Source organism: Pleurodeles waltl, chromosome 5 (assembly GCF_031143425.1).
Source record: "Pleurodeles waltl isolate 20211129_DDA chromosome 5, aPleWal1.hap1.20221129, whole genome shotgun sequence".
Taxonomy (NCBI): domain Eukaryota; kingdom Metazoa; phylum Chordata; class Amphibia; order Caudata; family Salamandridae; genus Pleurodeles; species Pleurodeles waltl.
This window is the reverse complement of record NC_090444.1, coordinates 575,212,730-575,232,471: the sequence shown is the minus strand read 5'-3', so window position 1 is coordinate 575,232,471 and position 19,742 is coordinate 575,212,730. Positions and strand designations below refer to the sequence as shown.

At 49.1% G+C, this 19,742-nt stretch overlaps 1 protein-coding gene across 2 annotated transcripts in view; it reads left to right on the top strand.

The window, feature by feature from the left end:
• USP34 (ubiquitin specific peptidase 34) overlaps positions 1-19,742 on the top strand; it is a 1,940,069-nt gene that overhangs the window by 858,250 nt on the left and 1,062,077 nt on the right. For both annotated transcript variants that reach the window (XM_069234398.1, XM_069234397.1), the window contains one exon: positions 6,981-7,101. In XM_069234398.1, coding sequence (XP_069090499.1) covers positions 6,981-7,101 — 121 coding nt within the window. The remainder of the gene's footprint in view (positions 1-6,980; positions 7,102-19,742) is intronic.

Here is a 19,742-nt window from a genome sequence, read left to right as displayed (position 1 = left end):
ATAATTTGAAGCTATCTGTGATGTCATGGTCGCCTATAAAGGCACCACCCCAGTGCGCATACATCAGTTCTTTTCCTTCCGCAACGGTTAAGCGCAGGTCTGGATTCGAGCTACCCTCTGGCTTTTTTCGACATTTTTGTTGAAGCTTTTTCGAGTCTGTGCGAGGGATGACATTGAGGAAGATGAGGTTCAAGCCATGTGGTGCATGCCATTGTTCCATGTCGGTGACGGACCCACATCAGGTATGTCTCTGGTGACTCGACAGAGACCACGACTCAAAGTCGTGTTCCGACTGCCGGGCCATGGACCCGAAAGCTTTGAGAGAGCGGTCTCTGAAGCTCATGGCGGCCTGACAATCCGCTTAGGTTGGTGCAACTCCTAGGAGGTCACAGTCCAAATCGAGCAGGAGGTCGCAGGACTGATCCAGGAGCCCTAAGTCCTTTTCCTTGCACTGACGGTCCTCCGGGCACTTGGGGAAGAGGCAGAAAAAGAAGCGCAAGCCGACTTCACCATGCCTATCAGCCGGCGAGGCGTCCCAGGAACGTTCCAGTCCCAGTTGACCATGCTCAACTCAAGGAGTTTTATGATGCCATGCGCTTCGTATTTGAGTGGGTTGCCCTGCTGGTCCGCCTCTGGGGCCTGCGGTGTCAGCAGGGGCACCATCAGATTTCATGCCTGAGGCTTTGGCTTCGGCCCTGTTGGGGACTCCTGGATCAGATACCGAATCTGTAACGACGCCGACTCCACACATTCTGCCTCCTCCGCGCCGTTCCTGGCGTCGACACTTCGCCGCCACCCACTGGTGGTGCGAGCCCCATCCTGATTCCTGATGATCCAGAGCCGGAAAAACATCATACAATGCTGATTCTGACTTTTATGGTGCCGCCAGGGGCCAGATCAGTACCTGAGGCTTATTTTGATCAGCCTTGTACAGGTGAAGAATGGGAGGGATCCCATGACCCTTTAGAATATGGTTTGGAGCATGTGGACTGGTATGAAGAACTAGGGAAAGTCAGTGGACTGAATACTTCTCCAGATACTGGCATGATCTCATCTCCTACTGTCGCTCCGGAGGAGGGAGCTTCATATGCTATGGTGGTGTGAAGGGTAGCTGAGGTCTTGGACCTAGATTTGCCTACGGTGACATTCAGGACTAACCTCCTGACTGAGGTGTTTTAGCTGGTAATTTCCACATCGGAACCAATGTTACCCTTTAATGAAGCCCTCACTGATGTCCCACAGGGGCTCCTGTAAAAAGGACAATCTGCCGCCGCCGTGGACCACCTCATAATGATCCTAGTTTCCTCACCCAACCATGGGGAGCTTGATGGTCCAGGCCTCCACTTCCCACGGTGCCTTTCCTTCTGCTCCCCCGGAAACGGAATCCTAGAGGCTGGATCAGCTTAGAAAGAAAATGTTTTCTTCCTCCAGCCTGGCCTCGAGGTCTGTAAACCTCATGCCTATTGGGCCGTTTTTCCCATACGTATGGGATACGGCGGCACAGATGGTGCCTCAGGTCCCGGAGGGCATGCAGGACACTCTCTCACAAGCTGTTAAAGATGGGAGAGATGCAGCAAAGTTTACAATACGGTGTGGTTTGGACATGACCGACTCATTGGGTAGGCCGATTTCTTCAACGGTGGCCTTTCGTCACCACGCCTGGCTCCGTACGTCTGGCTTTTCAGGGATGTCCAGGCAAACCTTATGGACACGCCCTTCGATTGCTCACACCTATTTAGAGAGAAGGCTGACTCAGCGCTTGAGCGGTTCAAGGACTTTGCGGCTACGGCCAGATCCTTGGGCCTCTCGGCGCCCCCTCGCCAGCAGTCTCCCTTTCACTCCTTACGAGGCGTCAGAAGGGGTGTGATACCAAACCACCCACAAATAAGTCACCTTCCTCCTTCAACTCAACATCCAGTACGAGGACGAAGTCATGGTACCTTTAGACCGAGAGGGTCCCCGTCCTCCACAGCGACCAAGTCCTCCTAGTATGATTCTGCAAGACCACTCGCTCCCAGTTGAGGGAGGATTCAATTTCATCTCCCTCACTGGCGGTCCATAACATCGGGCAAATGGGTCTTGCAGATCATACAGAAGGGCTATTCCTTCCCCTTCCAGTCTTTCCGGCCCTCTAAACCTCCATTAAAAGAACATCTAATGGAGGATCATTTAGTCTTGCCCTGCGAGGAAGTTGCGGCTCTCTTGGCCAAGGGAGCCATAGAAAGCGTCCCAATGTATGAAGTAGGCAGTGGTTGTTATTCCCGCTACTTTCTGATTCCCAGAAATAATGAGGGTCTTCGCTGTATTCTGGATTTACGGGGCGTCAATCTCTTCCTCAAAAAGGAGAAAATCAAGATGCTCACTCTTGCTCAGGTCTTGTCTGCCCTAGAACAAGGAGACTGGATGATAGCGCTGGGCTTGCCGGATGCATATTTTCCCATCCCCATTCTGCCTGCCCACAAGCGTTACTTGCGGTTCAAGGTGGGCCACAAGCACTTTCAGTTTACTTTACTCCCCTGTGGTCTCACCAGTGCCCCCGGGTGTTCACAAAAGTGATGACGGTCGTAGCAGCACATATGCGCAGGTTAGGGATTTCAGTCTTCCCCTACCTTGATGACTGGCTGTTAAAGGCTCCTACGCCCCAGACTCTCGTCACCCACCTTCAACTACGGCGAACCTCCTGCCTTCGCTAGGGTTCACTATAAACATGCCAAAGTCACACCTGACTCCCTCTCAGAAGTTCCCTTTTATCAGAGCTGTTGTGGACTCAGTGCAGTTTCGGGCTTATCCTCCCAAACAGGGAGTACAGGATATTCAGATTACGATACAGATGTTTCGACCTCTATCCTGGATTTTGGTTAGACAGGCTCTGAGGCTGCTGGGACTCATGGCCTCCTGCATCCTGTTAGTCAAACATGGCAGATGGCGTATGAGGGCTCTGCAGTGGGACCTGAAATTCCAGTGGGCACAGCATCAAGGGAATCTCACCAACATGATTCAGATCATGAAGGGAACTGCAAAAGACCTGCAGTGGTGGTTAGCGAACTGCGATTGAGTCAGGGGCAGACTCCTCTCCCTTCCCCAACCAGATTTCACAGTGTTGACATATGTGTCACTTTTGGGAAGGGCCACTATCTGGGAAAGGTGGAGATCAGAGACCTCTGGTCTCCGTCAGAATCCAGACTCCATATCAACTTACTGGATCCCCGGGCGATCCAACTGGCATTGAAAGCATTTCTTCCTGTTGTAAAAGGGAAGATGGTGCAGGACAACACTACTGTAATGTGGTACTGCAACAAGCAGGGCGGTGTAGGGTCATGGACCCTTTGTCAAGAGGCCCTGCGTCTCTGAACATGGCTGGAACAGCAGGGCATAACCCCGGTGGTTCAACACCTGACAGGTTCTCTGAACATCAGGGCGGACAAACTCAGCCGTTGATGCCTAGTGGATCACGAATGGTGTCTCTACCCAAAGGTGACGTGAGGACTCTTCAGCAGCGGGGAGAGCCTAGATTAGATTTGTTTGCCTCTGCAGAAAATGCACAATGTCAGTAGTGTTGCGTGTTCGAGTTTCCAAGGCGGCAATCACTCTGCAACGCTTTTTGCCACAAGTTGAGTTCAGGTCTCTTGTATGCTTTTCCGCCCATACCACTTCTGTCCAGAGTTCTCAAGAAGATCAAGAACGACTGGGCCCAAGTAATCTTGGTGGCTCTGGACTGGGCACAAAGAGTCTGGTATCCCGAGCTTCTGAAAATGAGCATTGATCTGCTGATCAGGCTGAACCTCCAGGAGGATCTTCTGTTGCAGCAGCAGGGAAAAGTTATCCACGCGAACATGTCAAATCTGCTTCTTCATGCATGGAGATTGAGCGGCGGCAGTTGATGGCTTTTGATCTTCATCCCAAAGTCTGTAAATTTATTTTGCCAGCTAGGCATCCTTCCACTAAAACGATATATCCCTGCCATTGGAAACAATTTTTATATTATTGTATAGAAATATCTGTTGATCCTCTTTCTACTTCTCCATATGACATCCTTCTCTTTTTACTATTCCTTGCCCAGCAGGGTTCTGCCTTGGGTACTCTCAAGGGCTATCTTTCCACCTTATCTGCTGCCTGATCAGCCTTCACTTTTCAAATCTCCCATTGTACATAGATTCCTCAAAGGGCTTGTACATATGTTTCCCCCTACAGCTTTTGTTATGGGACTTAAATCTTGTCCTCACATTTCTTATGTTCGCTCCCTTTGAGCCTTTACACAACTGTCTCCAGCTGCTCACTATCAAGACAGCCTTCTTAGTGGCAATAACATCTGCCAGGAGGGTGAGTGAGTTGCAGGCTCTTTCAACTAAACCACCGTATTTCACTATGTTCCCAGACAAGGTGTGTAAGGAAATGCCTCCTTGGCATGGTTACCCCCTGACTTTTTGCCTTTGCTGATGCTAAGTTATGAATTGAAAGTGTGCTGGGACCCTGCTAACCAGGTCCCAGCACCAGTGTTCTTTCCCTAAACTGTACCTTTGTCTCCACAATTGGCACAAACCTGGCACTCAGGTAAGTCCGTTGTAACTGGTACCCCTGGTACCAAGGGCCCTGATGCCAGGGAAGGTCTCGAAGGGCTGCAGCATGTCTTATGCCACCCTAGGGACCCCTCATTCAGCACATGCACACTGCTTCACAGCTTGTGTGTGCTGGTAGGGAGAAAATGACTAAGTCGTCATGGCACTCCCCTCAGAGTGCCATGCCAACCTCACACTGCCTGTGGCATAGGTAAGTCACCCCTCTAGCAGGCCTTACAGCCCTAAGAAGCAGGGATGATGGATGAGAAGCAGGGGTGATGGATGAGACGTAGGGGGATGATGGATGATGGATGAGAAGTAGGGATGATGGATGAGAAGTAGGGATGATGGATGAGAAGTAGGGATGAGAAGTAAGGGTGAGGAGTGAGGAATGAGGATGTCCTAAAATGGATGCTGTAGGGCTCTCTGGTGCCCCCACCCTAGTAGGATCTTAATCTCGTCCTTAGTTTTCTAAAGAGTGCTCCCTTTGAGCCATTGTACAATCATCAACTCAGGCTCCATAGGGGGACGTCCTAAACAACTCGGTGCAAACGATGCAGATGTTTCCTACGCTAGCGGAACAACGCTTGCCTGAACAACGCATGCCTTAACCACACATTTGCCAAACTACGCATATGTGTGGTTAAGGCGGAGAACAGTCTAGCGGATCGGGAGAGGATGCAATGAGGTAAGTGGGGCTGGGACTGGGGCAAGGTTGGGAGTCGTTTTTAGGGTTGGGGTGGATTAAGGTTTCGGGGTAGGTGGGGGACAGACTATTTTTTTGGGGGGGCAGGTGGGGGATTTGGGGAAGTTTAGTTTTCGTGGCTTTGGGTGGGGGGGACTGGGTTGTTTAATTTTTAGGGGCTGGGCGGGTCGGTTGGGGTAGTTTTTTTCTTTTTTGGGGGGGTCTTAGGGTGCTGGGTGGGGTAGATTAATTTTTAGTGGCAGGAAGGGTGGGAGGAGAGGAAGAAGTATCCGGAGAGGAGTGAGGTAAGTGGGGTTGTTTTTAGTGCTTATGGTGGGTGGAGGTGTTGGGGGTAGTTTTTCTTTAAGAGGTTAGGGTGAGTGGGGGGTCAGGGTAGTTTAGTTTTTAGGGATGAGGGATGGTTTAAGGAATGGGTGGGAGGCGAGAAGAGGAAGGATTGGGAAAGGATGCAGTAAGTTAAGTGGGGATGTGGCAGGGTTTAGTGGTAGTTTTTAGCGGTGAGGTTGGATTTAGGGCTTAGGGTGGGTGGTCTGGTTAGTTTATTTGTTAAGGACAGGAGTGGAGGGAGTTGAGGTAGTTTATTTTTTAGGGCTTGGGGGGTCGGTATAGTTTTTTTGTTTTTGTTTTTAGGGCTTAGATTGGGTGGAGGGGTCAGGTAGTTTTTTTGTAGGGCTTAGGGTGGGTGGGGGGCAGGCTAGTTTAGTTATTAGGGGTGGGGGGTCAGGGTAGTTTAGTTTTTAGGGTCAGGGGTGTGAGGTTGCGGTAATTTAAAAAAAAAAAATTAGGATTTAGGGTGGGTTGGGGGGGGTCAGTGTAGTTTAGTTATTAGGGGTGGGGGAAGGTTTTAGGGCTCAGGGCGGATACGAGGGGTTGGGGTGCTTTTTTATGTTAAGGGGGGGGGTTGTATGACAGAACCATGCATGGTGTTTCCACGTATGCCTTAACAAAAGAAATTGTTGTACAGCCATGCGTGTTAGAGGCATGCGTGGGAAAGACGCAGTCGTAGTTTACAATGTAAATGCGCCATGTGTAGCTATAACACACCTCCCACAAGCAGAAAATGCTATTTACCTATAACAATAAATTCACTGGCTGTTGTGTTGCAGATTCATGTGAATCTTCCAAGGATGCCAAAAAAAGCAGAAGTGACATACAAGGGTTATATCCACCTTAATAGATGCTCTCCCCCTCTTCCTTCTAGTCCAGTAGGGAAATACACATATCCGATAAGAAGCTGATATCATTGTGCATTGAGTGGGAGTGAAGGTTTTCAGGGAAACTCATCACAGGCGTTTTGATACATTTGCAAAACAAAGACTTTACATTAATCTACAACAGAACATACCACAAACCAACTATTACAGGTAAGTAACATTTCTCGTGCCTATTACACAATTTTGCCAAAAAAGAAACGTTTTCTAGTAAAGAATTAACATTTTTAATTACTTACTGCATCATTTGCAGGGGTCTGTGCCTAATAGTCTAAAACCAGTTAAAAAAGAGTGGCATATGTTTCCTGTGCACAGTACTTTTTGAACTCTGACTTCTGCCATTGAATCTTCTTAATCAAGCTGTAGAATTTGCACAGTTTTTTCACACGTTAAGCTGTATGTGCCTGCTGGTTAATAGCCAGGATTACTTATTGTATGACTAAACAGGATCTTTGTGTGCATTAAGAAAAAGAGCAAAATCCAATTGTTCAACATTTTGTCTTACAGCAGAGAGATCTTTGACCCTCAAGATGGGAGTATTGAAGATGATGGGCTCACTGGGCTACTCAGACTTGCTACTAGTGTTATTAAGCACAAACCACCATTTAAATTTTCTCGTGAAGGACAGGTAGGCATGTTAATATCTGAAATGCCTCTGAGAACTGTGTAATTTGACTTGGGCAGTTAGTAATATGCTTTTGACTTCAGTAGGTGATATATTACTTGAAGCATTCCACCATAGAAGTTTTTTGCATTTAAATATTTTATTACTAGGTTCAGGTGTATGTTTGAGAAGCTAGTATCTGATGGATATTTCTAACTCTAGATATCTCACCTTGTGAATACCCCCAGGTGCCAGACTGGATCTATAGATTTTTCTCCCCAAATCCCTTGGGTGCACTGGTAGGTGGCATTGTGAAGCTCCGCTTTGGGTCTACCCTGCTCCAGAATTGATGTTGAGGCCACATGTAAATGCTACTCCTGCACATTGAGGTCATTTGTTTAGTTGCAGGCCTTCCTACGCCGATAAGGAGCTCACTCCCTCATTTTTCTGTCAGTGACAGAAGGTTCTTCTGTCAAATTTTTCACAGTGTACAAAGGAAAATGTTTACCCCCTAAAATGACAGGCTTCAAACACTGCAAATACTGCCATAAGCAGATGTCAGTGATGGACCTGCACAAGGTATATCTGTGGTATCCATAGGCCATTCAAGACTGCAATGCCAAGCTCTACATTGCTGAACACCACATTTAAAGCACATAAGGAGCAATCTTGTTCGAGGTCTTTTTCAAGAGTAGTCATCTTTCCACTCCGTTGTCAGGTAAATCAAAGACCAAAAAAGTCAAAAAAAGTCAAAACGCAGTTCCCCTTCTCTCCAGTTCTCTCATCAAGGGAAGTTGAATGGACGTAATTGGTACTTCTTGATCTTGGTCCCGGTTCTCAACCGTGGAACTTAATACTCAACTAATGCTAATTCAGGTCAAGTTTGTGGAACTATTGGTTACTCTGCAACAGGTTGAAGACGTAAAACAGGCCATGTTGTGAATTTTCTGCACCATTCCAACCCGTTTTAGCACTCCCATGAATCCCAGGGATCTGAGGGGGCCTCCACTAATGGCATTGCTGTGAGATTCGTTCCTGACACTGACTGTGCCTCTGGACCCCATTCCGGGGGCACCCTCAAACTTTGGGCGACATCTCCTCCAACTTCACACCCACCTAAGCGTCGTCGCCGGAGGGAAACCGCATGTCTTCTCAAACTTGAAAGCAAGCTTGCTACATCCTCACTCAGACTAGGAGTGGGTTCTTCCTTTACCGCAACAGCTCTCTTACCCTGAACCCCATAATGAGGATGATGGATATTATTACTCCCAACTTTGAGGAGAATTTCATTTTGGATCCCCAAGATGTCAGTCATCTTGAAACATCCCCTTACACCGTCTTCAATGCTGTATCTGGATTGTCCGTGGATTATTAAGTATCACTTGCCACAGTTATCAGGAGGGCAGTGGATTTCCTTGACCTCCAAGTGCCTTCAATGCAGGTGAAAGCTGACTGCTTGACAGAAATTTTGCCGCCAATGCAGATCTCCTTTCAAGCCCCTTCTCCCATTTGGTGAAGCCCTTAAGGACATTTTAATGGCACATATGCAAAGTCTGGTTCTTGTCCTCCCCTAAACAAACAAATTGTGAGGGGACATAGACATGTACCGGGAGACCCATATTTTCTTCTCCAGCGACCCACCCCTGAAAGTTTTGTGGTGCAAGTGTCTAGCGGGCTCAATCCTAAATGTTTCCCTACATGTTTCCAGATAGGGAATAAAAGCTCATGAACATCTTTGGAAAACAGATGTTCTCATCAGCCACTTAAGCCCTCAGGTCAGTCAACTCAAGTGGCCTACTTGGGACATTATTTTCCCACGTTATGGGGCTTAATGAGTGAAATTTTGCCTGAGATCCCAGATAACGTACATGCCAATTTCATGCAGATAATGCAAGGGGGACAAGTGTCATCAGGTCGAGACTTTTGGACACCAGTGATTGCTGATTGTTTGGGTAGGGCAGTCAGTACAAGAATGGTGCTTCAGCACCTAGCATGGATAAGATAGACAAGCTTCTCCAGTGACAACCAGGTATCACTACTGAACAAGATGTTCGATGGCACCAGTCTTTTTCAAAGGAAAATGGAACTTGTCTCTGGAGCTCTTAAGGAAAGCAGAGCAACAGCACACTTAGTTGGCTGTTCTCAGTCTGTGCAGCATTATCCCGTACAATATCGCACTTTTTGAGGCTTCAGAAGGGGCATACATCAGACAGTGCACCAAAGCCTGCCTCTGTAGCAACATACCTCACAAAGTTTTCAAGGGAGAGGTCGGGGATCCGGCTGAAATCATTGTAATCTTCAGGGGCAACACTCAACTGAGGCCTCGGAAATCCTACCGCCTATTACAAATCTCTTATTTAGGGGCATGTGTGACTGTAGATACACATGCTTTGCATACTCCTGCCATCTAGTGTTGGGTCTGGAGTGGTGCAAGTTGTTTTTCTTTGAAGAAGTGTTTTGAGTCCCGAGATCGAGTGACTCCTCCACTTTGTGATATTGTGTATGGGCTTCTACTCCTTTCTTAGATTGTTATCTCTCGGCCATCTGGTTCAAACGTGTTTCTTTACTCCGTCTATCGACTCCCTTCATTTTTTTTCCTACTTTGTCTCACTTCAACGTAATTGTCCTCACTCGCTCTTTCTTTATCTTAGCGCTCTCCTTGTTTTGTTGTGTCGGGCACTGACCGACTGCCCTTCAGGGCGTCAGCGCCCACCTCAAGCCTTCCTTCAATGCAGCACCAACGGAAATGTTTCCCTGATGGAGCGGACTACATTCCGCTTCAGTCCTCAGTGCCACGGCAACTTTTGGCACACAGACCAGCATTTCGTGTGCAACCTTTTCCTCTCCCGGGACTATTGTGAGGCAGACTGCGACGACTGTAAGTACTTCCGCTCCAAGAAAATTCTTCAGGACTGAAGAGCTTGTCAGGTGGACATGGCCCAGAAGACACTGGACGACACCCTAGACATCTTTGGAGAGGAGCATGCTCAGGAGGAACCTGTGGAGGAGGAGGAAGCCCTTTCTATTCAGGACAGCTCTGACTTGGATGGTCAATCGAACATCGAAAGCCAGGAAATCACTGTGGCCCCTCCTGCCCAACACAAGACTTTCAAAAAGACTTTCCAACCCCTCATTGAAGTAACCAGTCCCCCCCGACCACCAGGCCGTGGTCTGTACTGAAAGACTGTTTTGGATGACCTGCCTTCCAATTCGGCACCAAAAACAGGCACTAAGACCAAAACCGCATTCTCTGCATCAACCTCCATTTTCTCTGACCGAGATATCGTTTCAGTTTCGATCCGAACCTTGGGACCAAGCCGGCAGCCTTCAGCCTTGACTTAGGTGCTGACCAAACCACACAGTCCAAAACCTTCGGTGCTGAGATCTTCAGAGTGGAAAACTTCGGAGGCTAGAGACTCAGGCCAGTCTTCTATCAGCACTTCTCTGGCCAAGCCAACTTTGGAAACAATGGATGCACATCGGCAAAAACTCCAAATATAAAAGGACATAGTCCGGGTCATTGCTACTCCTTCCTCTCCTTTGCTCCCTAAGAGAAAACTCTCTTTTCAGGAGGCTTTGGACATCCCTGTCCCTTCTAATAGGAAAACCAAAGACAAGGTATAGGAAGTTGGCTCTGCATATACTATCTCAAAGTAATAGATAGTGTGCACAGAGTCCAAGGGTTCCCCTTAGAGGTTGATAGTGGCAAAATGAGACAATACTAATGCTCTATTTTTTGGTAGTGGGGTTGAGCAGTAGGCTTATCAGAGGGTAGTGTAAAGCATTTGTTGTACACACACAGGCAATAAATGAGGAACACACACTCAAAGACTTAAATCAAGGCAAATAGTTTTATATAGACAAATATATTTTCTTAATTTATTTTAGAACCACAAGATTCAAGATTTGGGGTAAGTACATAAAATGCAAGGTACTTCACACAGGTAAGTGTAGAACTTTGATTCAAAGCAGTAGGACACACAGTTTTAGTTAAAATGGCAATAAACTATTTTAAAAGTGAACACTGTAAAAATCAACAGTTCCTGGGGGAGGTAAGTTTGGTTAGGTTTTTCAGGGAAGTAAAGCACTTACAAGTTCAGTCTCCTGGGCACAGGCAGCCCACCGTTGGGGGTTCAAGGCAACCCTAAAGTCAGGTGCAGAGGTCAAAGGAGGACCCAAAACACATAGGCGCCTATGGAGAACAGGGGTGCTCCGGTTCCGGTCCTGCGTCCTTGGGGAGCAGACCAGGGAGGCTTTGTAGAACACTGGGGGGGGGGGACAAACAGGCACACAAACTCCCCCCCCCCCCCCCCAAAGTCCCCCCTCCAAGTCCTACCCCCAGCCGCGGCCAGGTGCAGTGTGCAAAGTAGGCATTGTGTTTGCCATAGGAAGCAATGGAGGGACCCTGGGGTCATTTAGGTGATGCATGCAGGGCACAGGGGGCTTCTTGGGCCAGCCACTGACTGGGCTAGGAAGAGGGCTGTCTGCTGGTCACTCCTGTACTGGTGGATGGTTCCTCTCGGTCCTGGGGGCTGCGGGTGCAGTGCTTTGTCCAGGCGTCGGGTTTCTTGTTACCAGGCAGTTGCGGTCAGGGGGAGCCTCTGGATCCTCTCTGCAGGCGTCGCTATGGGGGTGCAGGGGGGTCGACTCAGGTTACTCAAGTCGTTGCAGTCGCCTGGGAGTCCTCTCTGCAGTGTTAGTTCTCTGGAGCTCGAGCTGGGGGCATCGGGTCCAGAGTGAGAAGTCTCATGCTTCCGGCGGGGAGAGAGACTTCTTTCAAAGTTGCTTAAAAGTTGCAAAGTTGTTGCTGGTTTTGAACAGTGCTGCTGTTCTCAGGAGTTTCTTGGTCCTTCGGGTTCAGGGCAGTCCTCTGAGTCCTCAGAGGTCGCTGGTCCCACTGGATGCGTCGCTGTGCAGGTTCTTGGAGTCTGGAGACAGGTCGGTAGGGCTGGGGCCAAGTCAGTTGTTGTCTCCGTCGTCTCTGCGGGGCTTTCAGGTCAGCAGTCGTTCTTCTTTGTGTAGGTTGCAGGGATCTGATTTCCTGGGTTCAGGGTCGCCCCTAAATACTAAATTTAGGGGTGTGATTAGGTCTGGGGGGCAGTAGCCAATGGCTACTGAACTGGAGGGTGGCTACACCCTCTTTGTGCCTCCTCCCTGAGGGAAGGGAGACACATCCCTATTCCTATTGGGGGAATCCTCCAATCTCAAGATGGAGGATTTCTAAAGGCAGGTGTCACCTCAGCTCAGGGCACCTTAGGGGCTGTCCTGACTGGTGGCTGACTCCTCCTTGTTTTCCTCATTATCTCCTCCAGCCTTGCCGCCAAAAGTGGGGGCAGTGGCTGGAGGGGCGGGCATCTCCACTAGCTGGGATGCCCTGGGGTGCTGTAAAAAAAAAAGGCATGAGCCTTTGAGGCTCACCGCCAGGTGTTACAGTTCCTGCAGGGGGAGGTGAGAAGCACCTCCACCCAGTACAGGCTTTGTTCCTGGCCACAGAGTGACAAAAGAGCACTCACCCATGTGGCCAGAAACTCATCTGGTTGTGGCAGGCTGGCAGAAACTGGTCAGCCTAGCACTAGGAGTCGGACTGGTATTCAGGGGCATCTCTAAGATGCCCTCTGGGTGTATTTTACAATAAATCCCACACTGGCATCAGTGTGCATTTATTGTGCTATGAAGTTTGATACCAAACTTCCCAGATTTCAGTGTAGTCATTATGGAACTGTGGAGTTCGTGTTTGACAAACTCCCAGACCATATACTCTTTATGGGACCCTGCACTTACAATGTTTAAGGTTTTGCTTAGACACTGTAGGGGCATAGTGCTCATGCACTTATGCCTTCACCTGTGGTATAGTGCACCCTTCCTTAGGGCTGTAAGGCCTGCTAGAGGGGTGACTTACACATGCCACAGGCATGGCACTCTGAGGGGAGACGTTTTCCCCCCACCACCACACACAAGCTGTGAGGCAGTGTGCATATGCTGAGTGAGGGGTTCCCAGGGAGGCATAATACATGCTGCAGCCCTTAGATACCTTCCCTGGCAACAGGGCCCTTGGTACCAGGGGTACCATTTACAAGGGACTTATCTGTGTGCCAGGGCTGTGCCAATTATGGGAACAAAGGTACAGTTTAGGCAAAAAACACTGGTGCTGGGGCCTGGTTAGCAGGGTCTCAGCACACTTTCAATCATAACTGGCATCAACAAAAGGCAAAAAGTCAGGGGGTAATCATGCCAAGGAATGCATTTCCTTACACAAGGCTACCAGCTCTCCACATAGTCCTTGTCCACCACATCCTCCTTTTCCATCTCTTCTCCCTCCTCCTCCACCTTCACCTCCTTCCCCTCCCCATTCCCCCACTTCACCCTTACGGGGGATTACACACCTAAGGGTTCTCCACTGTTTTCCACTGGGGGTAAATGGGGGCCTAAAGGATGTTGCATATCCCTGCGATGCATATGATCCTGACCCTATTCCCTCCAGGAACTCTCACCTGTCCCCTGCAAGCCTCTCACCACCTGAGGACACTTCCTCTTACCAATAGGTAGTAGCTAGAGCAGCTGCTTTTGACAATGTAGAGCTACATAAGGATCCCATAGAGCAGGACTTCCTGTTCAAAACACTTGCTACCACTCACAGGGACATACAATATCTCCCCATGCTCCCTGGCATGCTTCGACATGCTGAGGATATTTTCAAATAGCCTTTCAGGTCTAAAGTAATCACACCAAAGGTGGACAAAAAGTATAAGACAGCTCTGTCTGACCCGCTCTACATCAGGTCACAGTTTCCACCATACTCTATTGTGGCAACAACAGCTCATATGTCAGCAAACAGTCAGGCCACTGGGGACTCTCCTTCTCCTGAGAAGGAGAGAAAGAAAATGGATGCTGCAGGAGGAAACAGTGGCTGCACAGGACACAAACTACTGGTGCATAGCTGTAGTAAAGTGCCCCTTTTGACAATGTCACCCCCCACTTTCTTCCACTGGAACTGAGATTTTCTGACTGAGGTGTACTGGGTTTATGCTAAACAGGCCCCTCGTGCCAGTGCTCTTTACCCCAGAACAGGTAACATGGTGTACAATTGGCACACTCCTCCACCCGTGTAAGTCCCTAGTAAGTGGTACCCCTGGTATCTAGGTAGAGGAGAGGACTCAGATAGTCCCACCCTCTGGGAGCCCTCCAACTCCTCCCTCCACCCCTTAAGCCTGCATGTCCGTGTGCAAACAAGGAGAAATCATAGTATGGCGTACCCTTGGTGTGCCATGCCCCTGTAGGAAAGTATCCTCTTTTTGGCATGGTTACCCCCACTTTTTGCATTCTGTCAGTATGCTTTGACTGTTTTCACTAGGATCCTGCTAACCAGGGCCCCAGTGATTGTGCGCTCTCCCTCTAAATTTGGTTGCTCAGGACTTTGCACACCCCACAATTGGAATATTGGTCCCCCCATGTAAGTCCCTAGTATATGGTACTTAGGTACCCAGGGAATTGGGGTACCAGGATGTTCCCCATAGGCTGTAACATGTATTGTGCCACCCATGGGTGCCAATGCAAAATGTGTCTGCAGGCCTGCCATTGCAACCTGTGTGAAAAGGTGCATGCATTGCATCCTGTGCTATTTACTGATTGCTAATGTGTATATAATAGTGTGTTTGCTCATCTCCAGTAGGGGGATTGCCTATTCAGTATTTTAGTATTTGTGGTAATATAATAAAGTACCTTTATTTTTGTAAAACTGTGTGGTTCTTTCATGTTTGAGAGTGCTGTGTGACTATAGTGGTATTGCATATGCTTTGCATGTCTCCTAGATAAGTCTTGGCTGCAGATCCACAGCTACCTCTAGAGAGCCCTGTCTTCCTAGACACTGCCTACACCTCACTAATAGGGGATACCTGGACCTTTTATAAGGTGATAACACCATAGGTGCTCACCACACACCAGGCCAGCTTCTTACAGCCCTTGTCACTGCAGCTAATTATCTATAGGTCACCCCTAAGGCAGACCAGGAGCCCTAAGGCAAGGTGCAGTACACTTAGTGTGTGGACATATCTGCACGAGTGAATATGTCCATGTGATGCTCAGCCCCATTGCTGAGCATTGCAAGTGAGCCGGAAAGCCATTTTAAGGTATGAGCTAGACTCTTGTCAACATGAGTGACCCAGTCACATAATGGCTTCACCAAACCTTATGGTATTTGGTATCAAACACCTTGTCTTAATAAATCCGGGTTGATGCCAACCTTAGATTTGTTCGGATGTGCACCCAAAGGGCACTTTAGCGGTGCCCCCTGAACCCCACTAGTCTCTTGGTGTGCTGACTGACTAGTCCAGTCTGCCACAACCATATACATTTCTGACACCCTGGAGGTGAGAGCCTGTGCTCTGAGGACAAGAAAATGCCTGCTCCAGAGAGGGGTTACCACCCGCTTCAGCAGGATGGCAAGCAGATCTGCATACCAAGACCGGGGTCTTCAAAGACCCTGCCACCTTTGTATGCACACCCCGCTTCCCCAATCCTGGTTGTAGCCCCCCCTGCACTGAGGCCCATTTGGCACCAGGACAGGCTGGAAACTATCTAGTCAGTAGGCGTGTACCACCTCTGGGCTAACCACACCGCTAAGGTGAGCTACCCTACGGGGTCACTCGAAGAAGGGTTCTACCATCTTGGTTTTGGTTGGAACTAGACCTTCTGGGTTAGGAATATGCCCACTCCCCGCACCAAGTGGTCATATCAGGGTGTAGACACCCCCAGGGGTAGGTAGCACATTGGCTACTACTCTAGACTCCCCTAAATTTAGTAATCTGGTAGAGACTTCTAGTTGCAGATTCCTTACCTTAGAATTTCCCCCAGGCTTCAGACTGGATCCAGCGATTTTTCTTCGAGCAGTACCTTTGCTTGCCGTTAGGTGGTGCCGGTGGACTCCGCCTTCTTCGTTGGCGCTGGCGTCGCCGTGATGACGTGGGGATTGTACATAGGCACCGCCTCTGTGCGGTCATGTCAGTTTTTTTTTTTTTTCCGTCCTCAGAGCCTATGTAGGAAGTTGACTCTGTATATACTATCTCAAAGTAAGAGATAGTGTGCAGAGTCCAAGGGGTAAGATAGTGGCAAAAGTAGATAATTCTAATGCTCTATTTTGTGGTAGTGTGATCGAGCAGTAGGCTTATCAGAGGGTAGTGTTAAGCATTTGTTGTACACACACAGGCAATAAATGAGGAACACACATTCAAAGACTTACTCCAGGCAAATAGGTTTTTATATCGAAAAATATATTTTCTTAGTCTATTTTAAGAACCACAGGTTCAAGATTTACAATTAATACTTTAAATGTACGGTATTTCAGTTAGATACTTTAGGAACTTTGAATGAAAGCAATATCACATACAATCTTTGTAAAAATGGTGATAAGCTATTTTCAAAGTGGGCACAGTGCAAAAATCAACAGTTCCTGGGGGAGGTAAGTAAAGGTTGGTTTTGAAGGTAAGTAAAACACTTACAAGTCTCAAGTTTGGGGCATAGGTGGCCCACCGTTGGGGGTTCAAGGCAACCCCAAAGTTACCACACCAGCAGCTCAGGCCCAGTCAGGTGCAGAGGTCAAAGAGGTACCCAAAGCACATAGGTGCCTATGGGGAACAGGGGTGCTCCAGTTCCAGTCTGCCAGCAGGTAAGTACTTGGGTCCTCGGGGGGCAGACCAGGAGGATTTTGTAGAGCACCGGAGGGACACGAGAAGGCACACAAAATACACCCTCAGCCGCACAGGGGCGGCCGGGTGCAGTGAGCAAAGCAGGCGTTGGGTTCAGGTTGAAAACAATGGAGAGACCCGGGGGGGTCACTCTAGCGTTGCAGGCAGGCACAGGGGGGTGCTTCTCGGGACAGCCACCACCTGGGCTAAGCAGAGGGTCGTCTGGGGTCACTCTTGCACTGAGGTTCGGTTTCTTCAGGTCCTGGGGGCTGCGGATGAAGTGTTGGTCCCAGGCGTCGGTCCCTTGTTACAGGAAGTCACGGTCAGGGGGAGCCTCTGGATTCTTTCTGCAGGCGTCGCTGTGGGGGCTCAGGGGGTCGTCTCTGGTTACTCACGAGCTCGCAGTCTCCAGGGAGTCCTCCCTGGGGTGTTGGTTTTCTGCAGGTCGAGCCGGGGGCGTCGGGTGCAGAGTATGAAGTCTCACAGATCGGCAGGAAAGGTGAAGTCTTTAGAAGTTGCTTCTTTGTTGCAAAGAAGTTGCAGGTTTTGAACAGGGCCGCTGTTCACTGGAGTTTCTTGGTCCTGTAGTCCAGGGCAGTCCTCTGAGGCTTCAGAGGTCGCTGGTCCCCATCGGATGCGTCACTGGAGCAGGTTTTCGAAGTTGGAGACAGACCGGTAGGGCTGGGCCCAAATCAGTTGTCGTCTTCCTCCTTCTCTGCAGGCTTGTAGGTCAGCAGTCCTTCTTCTTTCTTCAGGTTGCAGGAATCTGATTTCCTGGGATCTGGGGAGCCCCTAAATAATGAATTTAGGGGGGTGTTTAGGTCTGGGAGGGCAGTAGCCAATGGCTACTGCCCTTGAGGGTAGCTACACCCTCTTTGTGCCTCCTCCCTGTGGGGAGGGGGGCACATCCCTAATCCTATTGGGGGAATCCTCCAAACTCAAGATGGAGGATTTCTCAAGGCAGGGTTCACCTCAGCTTAGGACACCTTAGGGGCTGTCCTGACTGGTGGGGTGACTCCTCCTTGTTTTTCTCATTATCTCCTCCAGCCTTGCCGCCAAAAGTGGGGGCAGTGGCCGGAGGGGCGGGCATCTCCACTAGCTGGGATGCCCTGGGGCGCTGTAACAAAAGGGGTGAGCCTTTTAGGCTCACCGCCAGGTGTTACCGTTCCTGCAGGGGGAGGTGAGAAGCACCTCCACCCAGTACAGGCTTTGTTCCTGGCCACAGAGTGACAAAGGTACTCTCCCCATGTGGCCAGCAACATGTCTGGTGTGTGTCAGGCTGGCAAGGACTGGTCAGCCTACACTAGAAGTTATGTATGTTTCAGGGGGCATCTCAAAGATGCCCTCTGGGTGCATTTTTCAATAAATCCCACACTGGCATCAGTGTGGATTTATTGTGCTGAGTAGTTCGATACCAAGCTTCACAGTATTCAGTGTAGCCATTATGGAACTGTGGAGTTCATGTTTGACAGACTCCTTTGTTCCTGGCCACAGAGTGACAAAGGCACTCTCCCCATGTGGCCAGCAACATGTCTGGTGTGTGTCAGGCTGGCAAGGACTGGTCAGCCTACACTAGAAGTTATGTATGTTTCAGGGGGCATCTCAAAGATGCCCTCTGGGTGCATTTTTCAATAAATCCCACACTGGCATCAGTGTGGATTTATTGTGCTGAGAAGTTCGATACCAAACTTCACAGTATTCAGTGTAGCCATTATGGAACTGTGGAGTTCATGTTTGACAGACTCCCAGACCATATACTCTTTATGGCTACCCTGCACTTACAATATCTAAGATTTGGTTTAGACACCGTAGGGGCATAATGCTCATGCCACTATGCCCTCACCTGTGGTATAATGCAACCTTTGTTAGGGCTGTAAGGCCTGCTAGAGGGGTGACTTACCTATGCCACAGGCAGTGAGAGGTGGGCATGGCACCCTGACGGGAGTGCCATGTCGACGTAGTAAATTTTTTCCCACCAGCACACACAACTTTTGAGGCAGTGTGCATGTGCTGAATGAGGGGTCCCCAAGGTGGCATAATACATGCTGCAGCCCTTAGACACCTTCCCTGGCCACAGGGCCCTTAGTAGCAGTACTTTTTCAAGGGACTTAACTGTTTGCCAGGGCTGTGCCAATTGTGGAAACAAAGGTACAGTTTTAGGGAAAGAACACTGGTGCTGGGGCCTGGTTAGCAGGGTTCCAGCACACGTCCAAATCAAAGCTGGTATCAACACTAGGCTAAAAGTGGGTGGTGACCATGCCAACAGTGGCATTTTCCTACACTGTGCATCTGATTCAACTCCTCTTGGGTGTGTTTAATGAAGCTAGGATGGTGGGTCCGCTGCCAGAGTTGCTCTGTGAAGCACTGATTGTGGTCCTCCCCAAGACAGGCCGGGATCACTTAGATGTTCACTTTTACTGCCCACTCGCTCTCTTAAATCTTGATTGGAAGATAATTGGAAAAGTGCTAGCCAGTTGTCTGCTCCCTGTGATCCACATGCTGGTACAAGCGGATCAATCAGGGTTTATACCTGGAAGCAGTACATTCCTTAATGTTCGTTGCTTGCTACGTCTCATATAAACTGCTCCACCTGGGTCTCATGGGCAGACTGCGGTGCCACTCGACATGGGTAAGGCATTTGACACCTTGAGATGGGATTACTTGTAGGCGACTTTGGAGAGCATGGGCTTTGGCCTGGGATACATTGGCTGGATTAATATCCTTTATAATTGCCCCACGGAGAGCATTTGGACTGGCCAGATGATTAGTATTATAACACAGAGGGGTACCAGGCATGACTGCCTCTTATCTCCAATGATATTTGCCATACCAATGAAGCCCTTTGTCTTTAAACAACTCCTTTATGCACAGCAATGGGGATCCCGGCACAGGGTATACACCATATAGTCTTGCTATATGCGGATGATGCCCTTGTCTTTTTGCGCGATGTAACTGGCTACCTTCCTGTGCTGATGTTACTACCGT